At 39.7% G+C, this 20,033-nt stretch overlaps 1 protein-coding gene across 2 annotated transcripts in view; it reads left to right on the top strand.

Moving 5' to 3' along the window:
* Window positions 1-7,939: 7,939 nt before the first annotated feature.
* The window catches only part of fam184a (family with sequence similarity 184 member A), a 210,500-nt gene continuing 198,406 nt past the window's right edge, over window positions 7,940-20,033 (top strand). The window contains exon 1 of one of the 2 annotated variants that reach the window (XM_036147195.1): window positions 7,940-8,711. In XM_036147195.1, coding sequence (XP_036003088.1) covers window positions 8,535-8,711 — 177 coding nt within the window. In that variant the 5' untranslated portion in view covers window positions 7,940-8,534. The remainder of the gene's footprint in view (window positions 8,712-20,033) is intronic. The other variant, XM_036147196.1, reaches the window with a different exon arrangement.

Genomic DNA, 20,033 nt, shown 5'->3' with positions numbered 1-20,033 from the left:
GACACCCAGGAACACAGGAACAGTCAGGTGTGAACAACTAATAATTACATTAAATTGTAAAATTTTGTGCAATTATACAAAAAATCAGTAAAGACACAAGTTACACTTGCACCTTCCCAGAAGACGTTTGAGGTCAGAACTCCTGTTGCTTTTAGGCAATGCAAATTTATTTGTAACAAAGACAACGCAAAGAGCTTTACATGATTAAAATACAGGAAAATAAAAACAAAATGAAAGAAAGTTGGAATAACATGTTTCAAGAAAATTTAAACAAAATAAAACATGGGAAAATGGAAACTAAAAGCAAATATTAAAAACAATGGACTACAAACTTAAACTAATGATGTTTCAGTAAAACAGTTGAGGTAGAACAGTCAAAGGCAATTTTAAACAAATGTGTTTTTAATCTTGATTTAAAGGAACTCAGGCTTTCAGCACTTTTACAGTTTTCTGGAAGTTTGTTCCAGATCAGTGGAGCATAGGAACTAAATGCTGCTTCTCCGTGTTTAGTTCTGGTTCTGGTTCTGCAGAGCAGGCTGGAGCCAGAAGACCTGAGTGGTCTGGATGGTTGATACACTGATAACAAGTCTGTGATGTATTTAGGTGCTAAGCCATTTAAGGATTTATAGACTAACAGAAGTATTTTAAAGTCTATTCTCTGAGATACAGGGAGCCAGTGTAAGGACTTTAGAACTGGGGTGATGTGCTCTACTTTCTTAGTCTTAGTGAGGACGCGGGCAGCAGCGTTCTGGATCAGCTGCAGCTGTCTGATCCACTTTTTAGGCAGACCTGTGAAAACACCGTAGCAGTAATCAATTCTACTAAAAATAAACGCATGGACTAGTTTTTCCAGATCATTCTGAGACATCAGTCCTTTAATCCTGGAAATGTTCCTCAGGTGATAGAAAGCCAACCTTGTAAATGTCTTTAGATGCTTTTGGAGGTTCAGGTCTGAGTCCATCACTACTCCCAGGTTTATCAGGTCTGATCAGTGGTTTCTAGCTGAAGCGACTGAAGCTGTGTGATAACTTTTGATCTCTCCTGTATCGGCCCAAAAATTAGTGAGAATGCTTATACAGCATTCTCACTTATCGTTTTCCTGTTTTTCTTTATTATTATTATTCCGTACGTTTTTCGGCGTCTAACTACTCCTGCATACATAACCGATTTCAACAATTTTGGTATCAAAACGTTCAGCTCGTTCACGACATTACTGCTATATCTTATGGTTATGCTAACTTCAAAATCTTTACATGTTCAAATATCCTTCAACTATCTTCAACTAGTTCAGCTTTTTCATAATCTTATAATCTTTCAGCTGTTGTCTTTTCATGTTCAAACTGATTCTTCTTTGATTTTAATATGTTTTTCAGCTAGTTTTTCCCTCTTCTTCGGAGATGTTCTGCATCTTCTGCTCAAATCGCTCTGCCAAATAGCATTCTCACTTGCAGTTACGCAGGCACAGCGTTTTCTAGTTACTGTGAATGCAGTAGGCATTCACAGTTCTTGAGATCCTGTTTCTCTTTATTACTGTGAATGCAGTAGGCATTCACAGTTCTTGAGATCCTGTTTCTCTTTATTCTTTATTCTTCTTCTTCTTCTTCTTCTTAGTGTTTATTCTTCCTAATGCGTTTTTACTGTTTAAAGTTTGATTCGCTTCTCCTCCTACAATTTTTCTCCGATTTCAACCATTCAACTTTTAAACTATTCAGCTTCTTCTGGAATCGATGGCTATATCTTTTTGTACTTTTAACTCTTCAACTTTTTAAAATATTCAGCTTTTTCTGCAAATTTTCAGCTTTTTTTCTCCCATAGGAAATGAATGTAATTCACTATAATTCCGCTCATTTCAGCTGCTTTTTGACAGCTTACTGCTTCAGTCTACTTTCAGCTAGAAACGCCATTCAACTTTTAAAATGTAGTGATATCTTTCAGCTATTATGGTCTATTTCAGCTTTTTCATATCTTTTACCATTTTCATATAGTACCTCCTTAAAATAATTTTGGCTTTTCAAGAAATTCAGCAAATAACATGCGTTGCTATGGTCGTCAAGGAGGCAGTTATAGAGTGCGCACTCTAGAAATTCAACAAATTCTTCTTCTCCGAACAACTTCTTCTCACTCGCTCAATTTTAAACCTATCCACATAAATTATACATCAAAACGTAGGAATTTTTGTCAGGATTCGGGAAATGTAACCTTCATTGGTGTAGCATTTATAGATTTTTCGCAAATCACCTCAGAGCGACACAAACCCGAAACCTCCCCCATTCATTTCCTATGGAGCGCTTTTGAAAAATGACGTCTGAAAATCCAAAACATCACACGTTTTCGCATCGTCGCTACTCCTAAACCGTTTGATGTACAGGCATGAGACTTTCACATATGAATGTCCCAACCCTTCTGGCACTCACAAAAAAGGAATTTTGTGGATAACTGTTACGGTTTTTCCGCAGGAACAATTTGTTCGGGAGTAGCGAATTTGCAAAATCCTGAAGACGCTTTGGACCTCCATCACCCCAAATGATCCACTTTTTTACATCGTCGCTGTGCCTACACCGATTTTTGTACAAACATAAAAATGAGCAACATAGTCCTCAAATGCCTGCTGATACTCACAGTGAAATAATTGTTTTGATATCTCTTATACTTTTTCAGCTAGAGCGATTTCTTCGGGACTGTTTTTAGAGGATTTTGCAAATTCCTTAAAAAACCCCTTTAGATCATAATGTTTTAAGCCTTTATTAACGTATTTCCAGCAAAAAACGATAGCTTTTCTTCTTCCCCTATCCGTTACGAACTAAACGCAGAAAAAATTACGTCTCTACCATTTAGGGATCAGGAGATATGAAGCGTTGTTCGGGGCAAACTTCTCCATTATAATCCAATGGGACTTATTGTGAGCAAAGTCTCTGCACTTCGGTAGACTGGCAGCTGTAGGTGTGTCAGTGAGTTACCATGACGACGGAACTCTGAGGGCCAGAGGGAGAGGATCAATTGAGATACAATGGCAACTTTCGACGCTCACCGCAGTTGCTGTGAATAACGTAGGAATCTGAAATTCGCACAGTCACTTCCTCTTGACATTTTAAAATTTTCAAGTGACTTTCAGCTATGTGTCATTTTTCTATCCCATTTTGGATTTGACATGCTTTCCTATTGGGCCTTTGCTTCCAACAGGACCTGGCATGATGCCCAGACACGACCCAATTGGCCAATACAGCACCACCCACCTGTGGGAAATGGCGCTACTAACCATTTTGGTCAAATATTGAGTTCTGGGCCCAGATGTGGTGAGGCTGAGTTGCTAAAAGAGGCCAATCTGACCCATGAACTTTGGTGACGTTTGGCGACATTAAGTATTGGCACCCCTATTTGAGGCACTTCCCAGTACAGGATTTGGACCAAACTGACAGAGTACAATCACCCGGTGATCCTGAGCACAACCATGTTAGCGGCTAATGGTAAGCATGTTGCTAATTGGAAGTAGCTCTAGGAAGCTCGGACAAACCTGTGCTTTACAGAGTCTGTACCTCCTTTATACAGAATGCTCCACAATAGGTTTGGGCCTCGTCACGTAAAGCATCTCCAAGTTAGGAGGTGTCAAACATCCAATGCTTTTCAATGGGGGCGAAACACCTTATACTCCCTAGAAATGCAGGCCCACATATGGCTACAGTATATTAAAGTTTGAAATTCTACTTCTGCTTTGTTAAACGATTCAGTGTTTAGAATGAGTTAGAAAATGTTTGGTGCCTTTCCCTCAGTTTTTTCTTTCTTCTAATCATTCAGCTATTGTTCTTTCATGTTCAAATTCTTCAACTTTTTCAACTTCTTCAACTTTTTCAACTTCTTCAATGCTTTTCAGCTATTTTTTCTCTTCTTCAAAGATCTTCTGCATCTTTTGCTTAATCATTCAGCTATCTGCATTCACAGTGCATTTTCGCAGGAAATGCAAATTTTTCTAGTTCTTTATTCTTCTTCTTCTTCTTCTTCTTCTTAGTGTTTATTCTTCCTAATGCGTTTTTACTGTTTAAAGTTTGATTCGCTTCTCCTCCTACAATTTTTCTCCGATTTCAACCATTCAACTTTTAAACTATTCAGCTTCTTCTGGAATGGATGGCTATGTCTTTTTGTACTTTTAACTCTTCAACTTTTTAAAATATTCAGCTTTTTCTGCAAATTTTCAGCTTTTTTTCTCCCATAGGAAATGAATGTAATTCACTAAAATTCCGCTCATTTCAGCTGCTTTTTGACAGCTTACTGCTTCAGCCTACTTTCAGCTAGAAACGCCATTCAACTTTTAAAATGTAGTGATATCTTTCAGCTATTATGGTCTATTTCAGCTTTTTCATATCTTTTACCATTTTCATATAGTACCTCCTTAAAATAATTTTGGCTTTTCAAGAAATTCAGCAAATAACATGCGTTGCTATGGTCGTCAAGGAGGCAGTTATAGAGTGCGCACTCTAGAAATTCAACAAATTCTTCATCTCCGAACAACTTCTTCTCACTCGCTCAATTTTCAACCTATCCACATAAATTATACATCAAAACGTAGGAATTTTTGTCTGGATTCAGGAAATGTAACCGTCATTGGTGTAGCATCTATAGATTTTTCGCAAATCACCTCAGAGCGACACAAACCCGAAACCTCCCCCATTCATTTCCTATGGAGCGGTTTGGAAAAATGACGTCTGAAAATCCAAAACATCACACGTTTTCGCATCGTCGCTACTCCTAAACCGTTTGATGTACAGGCATGAGACTTTCACATATGAATGTCCCAACCCTTCTGGCACTCACAAAAAAGGAATTTTGTGGATAACTGTTACGGTTTTTCCGCAGGAACAATTTGTTCGGGAGTAGCGAATGTGCAAAATCCTGAAGATGCTTTGGACCTCCATCACCCCAAATGATCAACTTTTTTACATCGTCGCTGTGCCTACACCGATTTTTGTACAAACATAAAAATGAGCAACATAGTCCTCAAAAGCCTGCTGATACTCACAGTGAAAGAATTATTTTGATATCTCTTATACTTTTTCAACTAGAGCGATTTGTTCGGGACCGTTTATAGAGGATTTTTGAAATTTCTTAAAAATTTCCTTTAGATCATAATTTTTTACGCCTTTATTAAACTTTTTCCAGCAAAAAACGATAGCTTTTCTTCTTCCCCTATCCGTTACGAACTAAACGCAGAAAAAAATACGTCTCTACCATTTAGGGATCAGGAGATATGAAGCGTTGTTCGGGGCAAAGTTCTCCATTATAATCCAATGGGACTTATTGTGAGCAAAGTGTCTGCACTTGAGTAGACTTGCCCCCTGCAGGTGTGTCAGTGAGTTTCCATGACGACGGAACTCTGAGGGCCAGAGGGAGAGGATCAATTGAGATAGAATGGCAACTTTCGACGCTCACCGCAGTTGCTGTGATTAATGTAGGAATCTGAAATTCGCACAGTCACTTCCTCTTGACATTTTAAAATTTTCAAGTGACTTTCAGCTATGTGTCATTTTTCTGTCCCATTTTAGATGTCACATGCTTTCCTATTGGGCCTTTGCTTCCAACAGGACCTGGCATGATGCCCAGACACGACCCAATTGGCCAATACAGCACCACCCACATGTGGGAAATGGCGCTACTGACCATTTTGGTCAAATATTGAGTTCTGGGCCCAGATGTGGTGAGGCTGAGTTGCTAAAGGAGGCCAATCTGACCCATGAACTTTGGTGACGTTTGCCGACATTAAGTATTGGCACCCCTATTTGAGGCACTTCCCAGTACAGGATTTGGACCAAACTGACAGAGTACAATCACCCGGTGATCCTGAGCACAACCATGTTAGCGGCTAATGGTTAGCATGTTGCTAATTGGAAGTAGCTCTAGGAAGCTCGGACAAACTTCTGCTTTACAGAGTCTGTACCTCCTTTATACAGAATGCTCCACAATAAGTTTGGGCCTCGTCACGTAAAGCATCTCCAAGTTAGGAGGTGTCAAACATCCAATGCTTTTCAATGGGGGCGAAACCCCTTATACTCCCTAGAAATGCAGGCCCACATATGGCTACAGTATATTAAAGTTTGAAATTCTACTTCTGCTTTGTTAAACGATTCAGTGTTTAGAATGAGTTAGGAAATGTTTGATGCCTTTCCCTCAGTTTTTTTTTCTTCTAATCATTCAGCTATTGTTCTTTCATGTTTAAATTCTTCAACTCTTTCAAATTCTTCAACTTTTTCAACTTCTTCAACTTTTTCAACTTCTTCAATGCTTTTCAGCTATTTTTTCTCTTCTTCAAAGATCTTCTGCATCTTTTGCTTAACCATTCAGCTATCTGCATTCACAGTGCATTTTCGCAGGAAATGCAAATTTTTCTAGTTATTACTTCAGTTTTGTTTTTATCAGATATTTGACCACGAGGCAGATGACCGTTCATACTGAGCCCGGTTCTGCCGGAGGTTTTCCTTCCCGTTAATGGGGAGTTTTTCTTCCCACTGTCGCTTCATGCTTGCTCAGTATGAGGGATTGCTGCAAAGCCATGTATAATGCAGACGACTGTCCACTGTGGCTCTACGCTTCTCCAGGAGTGAATGCTGCTTGTCGGGACTTTGATGCAATCAACTGGTTCCCTTATATAGGACATTTTTGACCAATCTGTATAATCTGACCCAATCTGTATAATATGATTGAACTTGACTTTGTAAAGTGCCTTGAGATGACATGTTTCATGAATTGGCGCTATATAAATAAAATTGAATTGAATTGATCTGAGAAGAGAAAAACGGGCTTTTTCTGTTGTTGCTCCCAAACTCTGGAAGAAGCTATAATACCTTGAATGATTTCAAGTTCTTTAAAAACAACTTTTTCCCCCCACCCAGTTGAGCAGAAAAATCCAACTGCTCCCATTTATTTCCCTTTACTTCCTGTTTCGAGACGTTTTTTTTTTCTCTTGTTTTGCTTTTTTTTAAAATCGTTTTTGTGCCGTTCTATTTTGTCTTAAACGGACTATGCTCTACGAATAGATTTCGGACACTGAGCTATATAATACACTGGAGTGCTAATCGCCCGCTGTTAGAACGAGTCGCTTTGAAGCCACTAGCCGCCATATTGGTACTCCCTATTTTCCCCCAGTAACTTGGGAATATGTGCGCTACAGCATCGAATAACGAGGATTTTCTCATGTTCAGGGGGGTTTAAAACTTTTAAAATGTCAAATGCCATATACTTTTATGTAATGTTCTAAAACTATCAAGTACTGAGAAAGTCATGTGCTGAAATATTTTGCATTTTATTCATTTAAATATACATATATAACATTTATAAATATATAAAAAACAATATACATAAAAAAATACATTTACATATATGTATACATATATACATGTACAAATATTTATATATACATATATGTATATTTAATATGAATAACATGTAAAATATTTCAGCACCTAATTTCCTAGTAGTTGATAGTGTTAGTACATCCCCTGACTGTAGAATTACCTATGAAACGTTTTCACACAGCCAGAAAACTGCTTGTTGTTGCAACCAAATCCTATGGGATTCTCTTAGAGTAGGGAGTAGCAAGATGGCGGCCAGTGACTTCAGTTTTTTGGCAAAATCAGCACTCCTTCTTCGTGATTTTGTTGCCATATTGTACTACAAACTCAATAGCGCCCCCACCTGTTCCGGTAGTATTGCTCCGTATTGATTCGTTTCGTCCGTAATCGTAAACTCCCAATTTTCTTGTCAAAATACGGACAAAATCGACGGTTAGAACGTATGAAACATTAAACTAAACATTAAACGGACTATGCTCTACGAATAAATTTCTCGATTGATCGGTTCGCCGCTTCAAATTGCTGGGACGCAACCGCGAGCCCATCGCTCCGACGGCCCGTGAACGCAGCGCTGCTCCCACCCTCCGTGAACGCAGCATAAACTGTTGAGGTGATCCATGGCAACAGAGGAGCAGAGACCAACCGCCGAGCCTCTCTCCCCCCTCCTCCCTCCTCCTCCCTCCCCGACTCACTCACACGCAGCCTCCGCTCTCGGCTCACTCCGTCCGGTAAACGTAGCCGGAATGCTTCGGGGAAGAGTCACTTCTAGCGGCCCGCTCTGAGCTGCAGACACCCCGGCACCAAGGTGACCGACTGGGAGGCAGCCAGCCCGGAGAACGGGGCTCCTCCTCCGCGCCAGGTCGCCCCGCACTGCCGCGCGCTCACAACGGACGGAAGATGATGCTCGCAGCGGGTGTTTTTCTCGGCATAAATTGGTAAACTAAAAAATAAATATTATAACGGAAAAGCGGTGCGGGGGATAGGAAAAAAAGAAAAAAAAGAAATGAAGGCGGTTTCCATCTCCAGGCAGGCTCCTTATTTCTGATTAACGCTTTCCGTGCCTCGCTGAGACACGCCGTCCCAGCTCTGCGTGTCTCTGCGCCGCTCGGTGGTCGTCAGGAGCCCCCGGCCCCCGGCCCCCCTCCCCGCGTCCGGTTAACCGTCACCGCCCGCATCTCTGCTCGAGTCATCGCGAAGATGGCGACCGGGTCGGGCTGGCAGCAGTACTACTGCCCCACCGGTCAGGGGAAATTTACCTCCGCCTCAGCGTCAGCCGCCGCCGCCGCCACCGCCTCCTTCCAGTCCGGCGTCGCCATGGAATATACCCAGGACCTGCACCTGAGGATGAGCAAGAAGATCGCACAGCTAACCAAGGTAAGCCGCTGCCTCCGTTACAACACAGCTCCTTTAATTAATAATAATATAAAAAAAACACAAAAATGTACTTTAAAGGTGACAAACAGAACACAGATGGGATTTCCTCCGGTTTGCAGGTATATTCTGGTACATTCCGGGTCTGACCCGCATTATTATCGCGTTTAAACGGAACCCAGAGAGCCAAATGCACATTAAAATCAAAGGTGGTTTAAAGTTGGGCGACTGTGGCCTTGACTGAAGGTTGCGGGTTCGATTCCAGCGTCCCCCTCGTCACCTGTCCATGTGCCCCCCCCCCCTGGGCAAGGCACTTAACCCCAGGTTGCCTACCTGGCTGCGTATCAGCGTATGAATGAGAGAGCGACTGGGTGAATGTGGCTATAAGCGCTAAAATAAGTTCAGTCCATTTACCAGTTAACTATTTAAGAAGAAGAACAGTTAAATATGTTCCATCTGGTTTTAAATTAAAGGTTTCCATGGACTGAAACAGAGCTCCCCGTCTCCAGTTATCAACGTCCTGTTCGTTAAAGTAGAAATTAACACTATTTATTCAGAGCCAGTTTGTGCTTTTGTTAATACAAACTTGTATTAACTGGACTCCTGAAGCTGCTTCTTCTCACCTGAACTAAATGAACTGGCTGTAAAGAAAAGGCCCCTGAGGTTAATTAATGGGTTAATTAAGGGGTTAATTAAGGTGTGCTGAAGCAGGAAGCCAAATACCCCAGATAAGAAGGTTCATTTATTTTTGCATTATAAGACCCCAAAAAATACAAAGTTGTAGATTCACATCACACCGGGGGGCATATTCATGTGTTTATTAAGGTTACCTTATATGAATGTGGATTACAGCTATGAACAAAACACAATTTCAATTAATCAGGAAATGTATGTATATATATATATATATATATATATATATATATATATATATATATATATATATATATATATATATATATATATAAGACCAATAAAATGCAACAAAGGGGTTTAGTAAATGAAGCTGGGTCCTTTTGCATGAATTACGGCGTCACATGGCTCTGCTGAGGTGTTAAAAGAGCTCATCTTGCTTTATCAGCGGCCTTCATCTCCCTGTTGCTTCTGGTGGCTCTCATCTTCCTCTTGACGACACTCCATAAACCCTCTGTGGGGTTTCCACAGTCCAGCAAAGTGACGCCACGCTGATTAAAACAAATATTGGTACTTTTGGGCATTGTGGCACTTTTTCCTTCCACTCAACTTTCCATTGATGTCTATGGATATGGCAGGTTGTGTGCAGCAAGAGTCTTTAGTGATGCGCTATGGTGGCTAAGCGGAGGCTGTTGGTGCTGTCATCATATTAGCTACGTCTACATGGACAAAAAGTCATCAGAATAAAAATAGTAGTTTACTCAGTAACGTTTCAACTGTAATTAGAACATCGTGCAGGTCCAGGCTGGGCGGTAGGAAGGCAATAGAACTTGTATAAAACTGCTTTGTTTACTATTATTTGTTGTTTAGCAAAGATGGAAGAAGTTCTTCTGTGGTTTTCTTTAAAAGCACATGTCAGAGTGGTTCTATTCAGAATAAAGCCAGGTGTATATACACACACATTATGATCGGATTAATTGATTGTGTGCCCATAAAAACGGTACAATCCGATTATTTAATCCCAGCACATTTTAATCTGGTTGTGAAATTTTGTGCATGTAAACACAGCTAGTGATTGTGTATGTGATTTCTTTTATTAGTCTTTAATATTAAGTAACATAATTTGGAGGTTTTCATTAGCTGCAAGCTTAAATGAAAAAAATAATGATAAAATTAACACATCAATGAGTGTGTAATGAGTTTCACGTTTTGTACAAAGTTACCTCAGTAAATCAGGTTTTTGATTTAATTTATTGCGATGCACCTGGATATGGACCGAGCACATTAATCACTCTGATGTTGTCCTTTTGTCGTCAAACATTTCCTGTTGATTTGTCTTCATTTGCCCACTTAGAATCGGTCAAACTACTTTAGTCTCGCTCTGCGTTGGCGCTCACGTCTCAAAGCCACAGCACGCTGAATATGCAGAGCGACAGCGCTGAAAAGCTGCAAGTATTGCTGGTGTATTAGATTTCGGAGCTCATTCAGGGGGATTTGTTTTGGCCCAGATGGCTGGGATGATCTTCTCCACCCAATCTACTTGTTGGGCTTTCACTGACATTTCAGATAGATATAAAAAAAAAACAATTATTTACCCTGAGGATCGCAGCGTTCATCTCTTACCTAGATGAAAACCTCTAACATGATGTAGTGAAGCCTCTGAAAGGTTCAGTCCGGGATAGGGCCTGTTTGTTAGACTGACTTCTAATATCATCTCAACAAGGACCTTGAATCAGTATGTCTCCAAAAAGGTGTATTAATTATTTAAATTCTGATTTATCTTGTTCGAGTTGAACCATAATGTTGCAGCTTCTCCATTTCTCGCCAACTCCAAGCTTTCCTGTCCACCAACAAGTAGCACAATGTCGAAACATCTTTAAAATCATTTTAAAGAGACGCTCGTCTGCTTTTAGGTTGAGTTTCATGAATCCCGGCGGTCTACAATAATGTTTTAAAGTGAGACAATACTGGACGTTACTAGCCAGAGCTTTCCGTGAAATCAGTTAAACCCGCCTCAGATTTGGTTGGGATCTCCAGGCCATCGTATCTTAGTCAGAGTCTTAGTATCTTTTCTGTTTTGATTATTATTATTTAACCAAGATACAATCTGTCCTTAAAAATAATAAGAAAAAAAAGAAATAAAGAAAAGCATCCACAGATGTGTGGCTCTGCTGACATCACAAAAGGATCACATTGCAAAAAGGGAACTAAAAGTAAATAAAAATTTCTTGAAAATAATGTATTTTTCCTTGATTTAAGTAGGTAAATAAGACTATTTGCCAATGGAATAAGATTTTTGCTCTTAAAATAGGAACATATAATCTATCATTTTATTTCAAGTGCAGGATATCTAATTATCTTATTTTAGGGGTACAAATACTCATTCCATTGGCAAATAGTCTTATTTACCTGCTTAAATCAAGGCAAAATAAACATTTGTCATGTAAACAAGCCAATTGAAATATTGTGATCGGATTAAGATCAATCGGGAATTAAATTGTAATCCGAATGAGAACGTTGGTTTATGCAGATTGATAATCCGAACAGCGTGAATATCAACGTTTGTCAAGATCAAGTTATTCCGAATGTGGCAAACTGACCCGATTACACACGACGTAAACGTGACCTATTTCCTCCACGTTGGCGAGTGGCAGAAATACGTTGGGAAGCTAAACTGTCGGGGCTCCTGGTACAACCTTTCTGTTTGGAAAAATAAAAGAGCTCTAAATTGTTGCTATCTCAGTAACATCGTGCAGGTCCAGCCAGGACGTTAGGAGGACAAACAAACCCGTGTAAAACTGCTTTGTTTACTATTTCTGTGTTTAGCAACGATGGAAGTACTTCTTCTTCTGTGGTTTTTAGGGGAATGTGGTAACTGAACATGTCCGAGTGGTTCTATTCTGAATAAAGCCAGGTGCAGATAAACACACATTATAATCAGATTAATTGATCGTGTGCCCACAAAAACGATAAAATCCGATTATTTAATTAAATTAAATTTTATTAGCGCTAATTCATGAAACAGGTCATGTCAAGGCACTTTACAAAGTCAAATTCAATCATATTATACAGATTGGTAAAAAATGTCCTATATAAGGGAACCAGTTGATTGCTTCAAAGTCCCAACAAGCAGCATTCACTCCTCCTGAAAGAGCGTAGAGCCACAGGGAGAGTCGTCTGCATTGTTGATGGCTTTGCAGCAATCCCTCAAACTGAGCATGCATGAAGCGACAGTGGAAAGAAAAACTCTCCATTAATGGGAAGGAAAAACCTCCAACAGAACCAGAACCAGGCTCAGTATGAATGGTCATTCCATCACATTTTAATCTGATCGTGAAATGATCGTGCATGTAAACACAGCTAGTGATTGGCTCGTTGATATAAACCACGTAGTTGTGGAAGACGTGTGAAAGGCAGAGGTGGATCACAGAGAGGCCATGCTGTCCAGCCGTCTCGTTAAAGGACCCCGATCAAAATATTCTCACCCAGACTTCCTGAGGATGCAAAAACATTTAGGCTCATCTTGTGCATCGTCTGCATTAAACGTTTTCACTCTTTTCTTTTCCAAGCTAAGTCAAGTTTATTTGTATTGCACATTTCAGCAGCAGGGCAGTGCTTTACAATTACAAGAAAAGAGTCCAATGCATCAGACTGTCTCTGGATCCATTCCTATGATCTGAGCCCACAGTAGTGGGGGGGGGGGGGGGGGGGGGGGTGTGATTGAATGTGCCTCACAGATCCCAGTTCGTTATCAGAGTGAAAGGAGCCAGAATTAGCATCTTTTTGATGTCCTCAGAAGGCCAAAATGCAATGTTTTATTAGATTTTATGGCCATTTTTTTCTGCCAAGGTCAGCTTTTCATTGCAGTCAGAAACGGGAAAAAAAAAAAAAAAAAAAAAAAAACGGCAATTAGTGTTAAGTGTTCAGTAAGCTGAAAAAGATCGTGCGCGTATGTCCCGCAACGGCAAAGAGAACTGGATGTGCTAAAGCGACACGGTTTGTGTAAAGTTGTGACAAACGGCACCGACCGGATCAGCAGTGGATGGTGTTCTCAGGAGGCACACGTTCCCACCGCCGACACGTCTGGGCCTCGCCTCTCCAGCGCCGTGTTGTAACAGAGCTGGGGACCGGGCCGGCGGTGTCCACGCCATCTGCTGCTCACGCTGACCGCCGCTCTGCCGAGCCGTGGAGGCGTCGGGGAATAAATCTCTCCGGTCAGCTCTCCTGACATCCCAGGCCCGGTGATTTCCAGCTTCCAGCTGCCGCGGACTCACCGACAGGGAGCGATTTAGCTCTTACTTAGCCAACCGTTGTTCTTTCCAGCCTCCTCCGTTTTGTTTCATTTTTTTAAAAAAGCATTTCCCCCCCTGTTCTCTAATCTTTTCCCAGCTTTTTAAACCTAGTGATCGGCATAAAATCAGAGGCTCCTAGCGTCCGTCTCCGTCTCTGTTCTCCTGACATATCGGCTCTAAAGGCGTTTGCTGGGGCTTCATGCATCGTCATTGATTGCAGCTCTCCACATTTCCATGATTTGTGATGAAGGACTTGTTAGCTGCCGCCGTTATTTAAGACTTCTTGCCGTAATCTTTAATCCCACAAAGCTGTTCTCATCGCCTTGTGTTGTTCAGCCTCTGTACAAATTTCACTTCCTCTCCTCTCAAAAGCTTCATTTCATAAGTTTTTATTTCTGTTTGAAAGGATGGATTTATTGTTAAGGAGGCAGCGCAGAGGCTTTGCTGCCATGGCAACGTGTTTTATATAAATTATACTCCGCAGCTCTTGCATGTACTTTAAGAAACGGCTAGATGGGTTTCTGAGAGCAACGCGCCTGTCAGACCTGCAGGTTGAGCTACTGCCGGAGCCGCAGGAGCCTCGGCGCAACATGTCTGCTTACTTCATCAAGACGAAGATGCTTAAAAAGAAATGTGTGCGTTTGATCAGCAGCGGCTGAGTGGCTTTCATCTGCAAGTGAGTCAGAAACGGACCTCTGAGCTCTCATGTTGTTCTGGACCGAGGGATCGAAAGAGACACAGAGTCAAATAGAGTTTTGTTGGCCGCGTCGCTGCAGAAACACACTGCAAAAACGTAACTAGAAATAAGTAAAATGTTCTTAAAATGAGTGTATTTGTCGTTGATTTGAGCAGGTAAATAAGATGATCTGCCAATGGAATAAGATTTTTGCACGAAAAACAGGAACAATTCATCTCCATCATCTTATTTCAAGTGCAGGATGTCTAATTATCTTATTTTAGTGGGTAAAAATACTCATTCCATTGGCAGATAATCTTATTTACATGCTCAAATCAAGCATAAATACACTAACCTTAAGAACATTTTACTTATTTTTAGATCCGTTTTTGCAGTGCACGGCCTTATTTTCCTCATAAATGGTCCAGCCCTGGAGCAAATATTTGTTGTTGTCTACGTCTCTAAAGTCTATTCGTTTCATAAATAAAGTAATAAAAAATATTTGGATTGTAACATTTTGCTGTAGTTGCTCGTTTCTTAACGGTCAATGTAAAAAGGCCACAGCCCACCAATCTGTAACTAGACCAGAGATTTTATTCCATAACAACTGATTTTAAAATGAGCATTTTAAACATTTTGTCTTGTGTATTATAAACAGACGTTGTAAGCTAGGAGGAAGAATATAGGAGATGTGTTTGGACCATTCAGTAGGCATTAATTTAGCTTTTGTTCATCAAGGCTGACAGTTTTACTAGAAATGTTCTAATATTAAAATGAAGACAGTTATGTGGCAACATTTGAGCCTAAATATGTGAAGTGTTTAAATGTTTGGCCTTTTTTTTAATGTTTGCTTTTACGTGTCACGCCTATTAAATAGTTTTACATTATTATCATGTGACCCTGGGTCAACATTGCTGCCATAATAAACCAGAATTCAGTCCTACAGGGATGCATTAGAGCAGGGGTCACCAACATCTAGAACTTTATTTTATTCCGATACTCTTCCTGTTTAATCACACATGCATTTATACAGATTTAAAAATGACAATATCTATAATATCAATATTTACCTGTATAAGGTCAGTACAGGTAGCCCTTCGTATGACACAACGCCGAGGAAGTAACAACCAAACTGAAGCACACTGATAACCAAGGGTATCTTAGGGAGACCAAATAACCCAACAGGGATGTTTTATTTGGACTTTTGGAGGAATATCAGGAGAAAACCCAGACATGTACGGGGAGAACATGCACAGTCTGTGCAGGAAACCCCCAGATTCTGAACCCAGAACCTTCTGTCTGCTATAACGATGCAACAACAGCCCCCTGCAGTGTTACCATGACCCATGATGGGTTTTTGATTGTTTTCTGATCCTTTCTTGGTTGTTTATTATAGCGCGTAAGGTCTTCTTTTCATATTTTATTCCTTTTTCTTTACTGTCAGTAAACCTGTTGGTTTACTCTCTGATGTTCGTGTTAGTCTTTTTTGATTTGGAGATCATTTAAGTTCAGCTTCCTCACTGCAAAAAACAGAATTAAAAATAAGTAAAAGTTTCTTGAAATGAGTGCATTTGTCCTTGATTTGAGCAGGTAAATAAGATTATCTGCCAATGGAAGGAGTATTTTTACCCCTAAAATAAGATAATTAGACATACTGCACTAGAAATAAGTGGATGGAGATGAGTTCTTCCTATTTTAAGTTCAAAAATCTTATTCCATTGGTAGATTATCTTATTTACCTACTCAAATAAAGTACTAATACACTAATGTCAAGAAAATTTTTACTTATTTTAGTTCTGTTTTTTTCAGTGCTGTGTGTTATCTGCTCTCCTTGCCTCATTTTTGCTCAGCATTTTACTGACTAGCCTCGCCTGTTCCCCAAGTCGCTGATCACGTCTCCTCAGGATTTGGACTCAGTACCAATACCTCTAATTATAGCTTCTAGCTCCTGTTCCTCGACCTTTCATGGGATCAACGCTGAGAACTCTATCATGGGGAGGAAAGGAGCTTCAGACCGCTGTGCTGATTTCCGACAGCCTTTAACTCCGACGTCATTACGTGACGTGATGCAAATCCGGGCCTTTTTCATTGGTTTCCGTGAGTTGCCTGCGCTGATACGTCATGCAAAGGATTGTGGGATAGCTCCTTAGCGCCGGTAAGGGACGTTGCGAGGTTCCGAGACAAAACCAGCCATGAGAGGAAGCATACAGGCTCCTTTTCCTGCCTCCTTCCTTACTGACTGCACTATTCAGACAGCTCTTATCATGGAGACTGCTGACGCACGTCTACTTTGCACTGCAAAAACTGAACTAAAAATAAGTAAGATTTTCTTAAAATGAGTGTATCTGTCCTTGATTTGAGCAGATAAATAAGATGATCTGCCAATCGAATAAGATTTTAGCTCTTAAAATAGGACCAACTCATCTCCATCGTCTTATTTCAAGTGCAGGATGTCTAATTATCTTATTTTAGGGGTCAAAATACTCATTCCATTGGCAGATAATATCATTTACCTACTCAAAATCAAGGACAAAAACACACATTTTAAGAACATTTTACTTGTTTTAAGGTCTGTTTTTGCAATGTGGCCAAAGAGTCTGACTCCATACCCAAAAGATGTATTCGGATGGACCTTTGAGCTCCTTGATGTCTCATCTGGCCCATCTTCCTGTCCTGTTCCCCTCTTACCTTGTAGTCTCCCAGTGTCCACGTTTAAGGAGCCGTCACAGGAGCCTCCACCCAGCAGATCTGTGTCCTTTTCCAGTTGAACTGCACAGGATAAGTTTCACAAAAAGCTCAGTTGTACCAAAATAGTTTCTTTTTAAGGATCTAAGCAGGCAACTTCACACCAGTCCAAGAAAACTAACCCAAAACAACCTATTTTATAAAAGCTAATGTTGACAGCATGAGAAAGGAGTTTGGTTCTTGGCCATTCAGCTAAAACACAGAATATGCCGTCATCACTTGGCAGAAAGCTTTGTATGCCGATGCCATAATTCAGGGGTGGTAGTGCAGTGATCCATGAAGCGAGGGGTGGGCAGGATTAGAAAGCAGATGGTCAGATCAGCCCAGCTCCAGACTGAGAGGATACTGCCGATGGAGAGTTTAATCTCTGTTTTATTCCTTCAATATCATCCACAAATTATCCTTTTAAACACTGCCAGAACTGTGAAATGACCTGGTAAATAAAAAAAAACACCCACTTAGGAGAATTTTCTCTCCAATTTCTCGTAAGGTGCTGTCCTATTTTCGGTCATGCTTGTTCTCGACGTATTCTACATGTGTCACACAGATCTAAGTGTGCAGAAATTAAGCATATAATATTTAAGTCTTTGAAGTATTTGTTTTGCTTTTGATACAATTTTAATTGGAAAAGTTCAAGTCGGGCTCAAGATGTTGTGCTGTGTACTTTCACTATTTTAAGAACTGACTATCTGGGAATGAAATGCTGCTCTGAGTGCTACTAGATGGTCAAATAATGATCAGCTGAGATATTATAGCACGTTTACATACATATTTGTTTGATGCACACTGGTGACATAAGGAATAATTGGACGTATATTATAGAATACATTTTCCAGTCTCAGGTATACTGTTTTATTGATGCTGCTATTGTTAAATGTGACATCAACATGTAATTACTTCACAAGTTTCTGTACAAGCCATTCTATCCCATTGTTACAAGCAGGGGCCATTCTAGACTGGGGCCAACAGGGGCCAGTGCCCCTGTAGAACTGGTCCTACTAAAGACATGGTATTAAATTTCTTATGATGATATATGCTGACAAAGATACCGTAACTGATTGGTCACTTGGACCAATTGTATTTTTTACCTTCACAGTTTTACTCTAATAATAATAAAAAAATCAAACTGTTTCATGTTTCACTCCAGCAGATTGGATCAGGGGTCTCTGCAATCTGCAGTTCCAGGGCCACAATTGGCTTTTCGGGCCACTTAATATATTAAACCATGAAATATCTTCAGCAGTGCTGACCGAGCACTGCATAATGTTGCATACGTCTCAGTAACGTTACAATCGGGCTGTTGCTGTGATGTTTGCCAGGCAGAGGTATATATATGGCATGTTGGAGCTCTGCTGTGAAACTTTTTCATCTGTCCAAAAAAAGTCAGTTGTAGTTTGGCGTCTCAGGGGATCTAATTGTGTTTGCTACTGCTTAATTTGGGAAGGCGATACTTGAGCGCTAACAAGGCTATTAGAGCCTCTCCTTCTCTGTCAGCCCAGCTAACATGTTCACTTAAGACCGCAGCATATCATTCAGGTTTGTTCATTACAGGCATCCCAATAATAATAATAATAATAATAATAATAATAATAATTAATAAAAACATCTACATTTGGTTGTAAATATGTAAATGGAGAGTAGTCATCTCTAGAAATCTTGCTAGCTAACCCTATAGTCCAGAAAACAAGTGTGTAAACGGTTAGCTTCCCGAAAAAGGTGACATGTTGCAATTATTGAAGTATAACAAGCGGGATAAATAAAAAATCCCACATTTGGTGCCGTTTGTTTTACACTTGCCTTGCTTAAAACAAGCAAAAGCTATCAAAAAGAAACACATTATGTTGTGTTGTGAGACTTAAATGCTCAGTGAACCATAGAGACTGCATATATATATATATATATATATATATATATATATATATATATATATATATATATATATATATATATATATATATATATATATATGTGTGTAAAGATGAAATTTAGCGGGTTGATCTGATCTTTGGTGACTCTTTTAACGTTATTATAACCAATGTTAGTGACTAGTTTTCCAGTGAGTAGCTCCTTAAATGAGTCAGTTATGGGTTGAAGTATTGCTTTATGGTGCTGCGTGTGATGGAGATGCTTGGAAACAAACCTGCTGCGTCTTCAGATGTATAAATAAAATATCTTTCCTGCACGGTCAAAAAAAGGTATTTTTGTTAGCCTGGGACAAACATAACTTTATTCCCTTTCTTCTGTCTTAAAGTTATTTCCATTTAATCGTCAGTCTATAAATCTGTCCTTTTTTCTGTCTTTCATTCCCTCCATCCAATAGTTTTTGCAAGTCTCATATTTAAAACCTGACCCTTCATATGGACCTATTCAATAAATGAGAATATTATTTCACAAAGTGAAACACGCTAAATAGAGACAGATTGATGTTTTCAGGCATTTATATCTACTATGACAATTTTTCACTTTCAGCTAATAAAAATGGGACATTTAAGATCAGAACATAAAATTGATTATGTTTAATAATAAAAGTATCTTTAATACCTGCTTAAATGATATTAGTAAAAAGGTACTTTCAGTCTGGCAAATGAGCTTCATCTGAAAGCCCATTCTAATTTACTGCATATGACTGAATTGGCAGTAAATTTGTACAAAGTTCATAATAGCAAGAACTAAATCTCATTTGTTATTTACATATACATGTCTGAAATAAACCGTCACTCACTTGTATTTATATTTCTGTTTAATTGGGATTGATAAACTTAACAACCTTTAGTCTGGTAAACAGAAATATGGAAAATGTCTCTGGTCCCTTTATTTAAAATTAGCTTTTATTCCTGAACGCATGAAGTGCTTCGGGCCACTGTTTTGGTTTAGAGAGTTTCCAGAGTTTCCGGAGGTGAGAGTCTGGGCAGATTGCTCCTCACAGTCTGATGAAAACACCTCCCCAGCCATTCAACTTTTTAATTTCTAAATATAACT

The sequence above is a fragment of the Fundulus heteroclitus genome, chromosome 15, assembly GCF_011125445.2.
Source record: "Fundulus heteroclitus isolate FHET01 chromosome 15, MU-UCD_Fhet_4.1, whole genome shotgun sequence".
NCBI classification, from domain to species: Eukaryota; Metazoa; Chordata; class Actinopteri; order Cyprinodontiformes; family Fundulidae; genus Fundulus; species Fundulus heteroclitus.
Note: the sequence above shows the minus strand (reverse complement) of the source record. Positions and strands in the feature narration are given on the sequence as shown.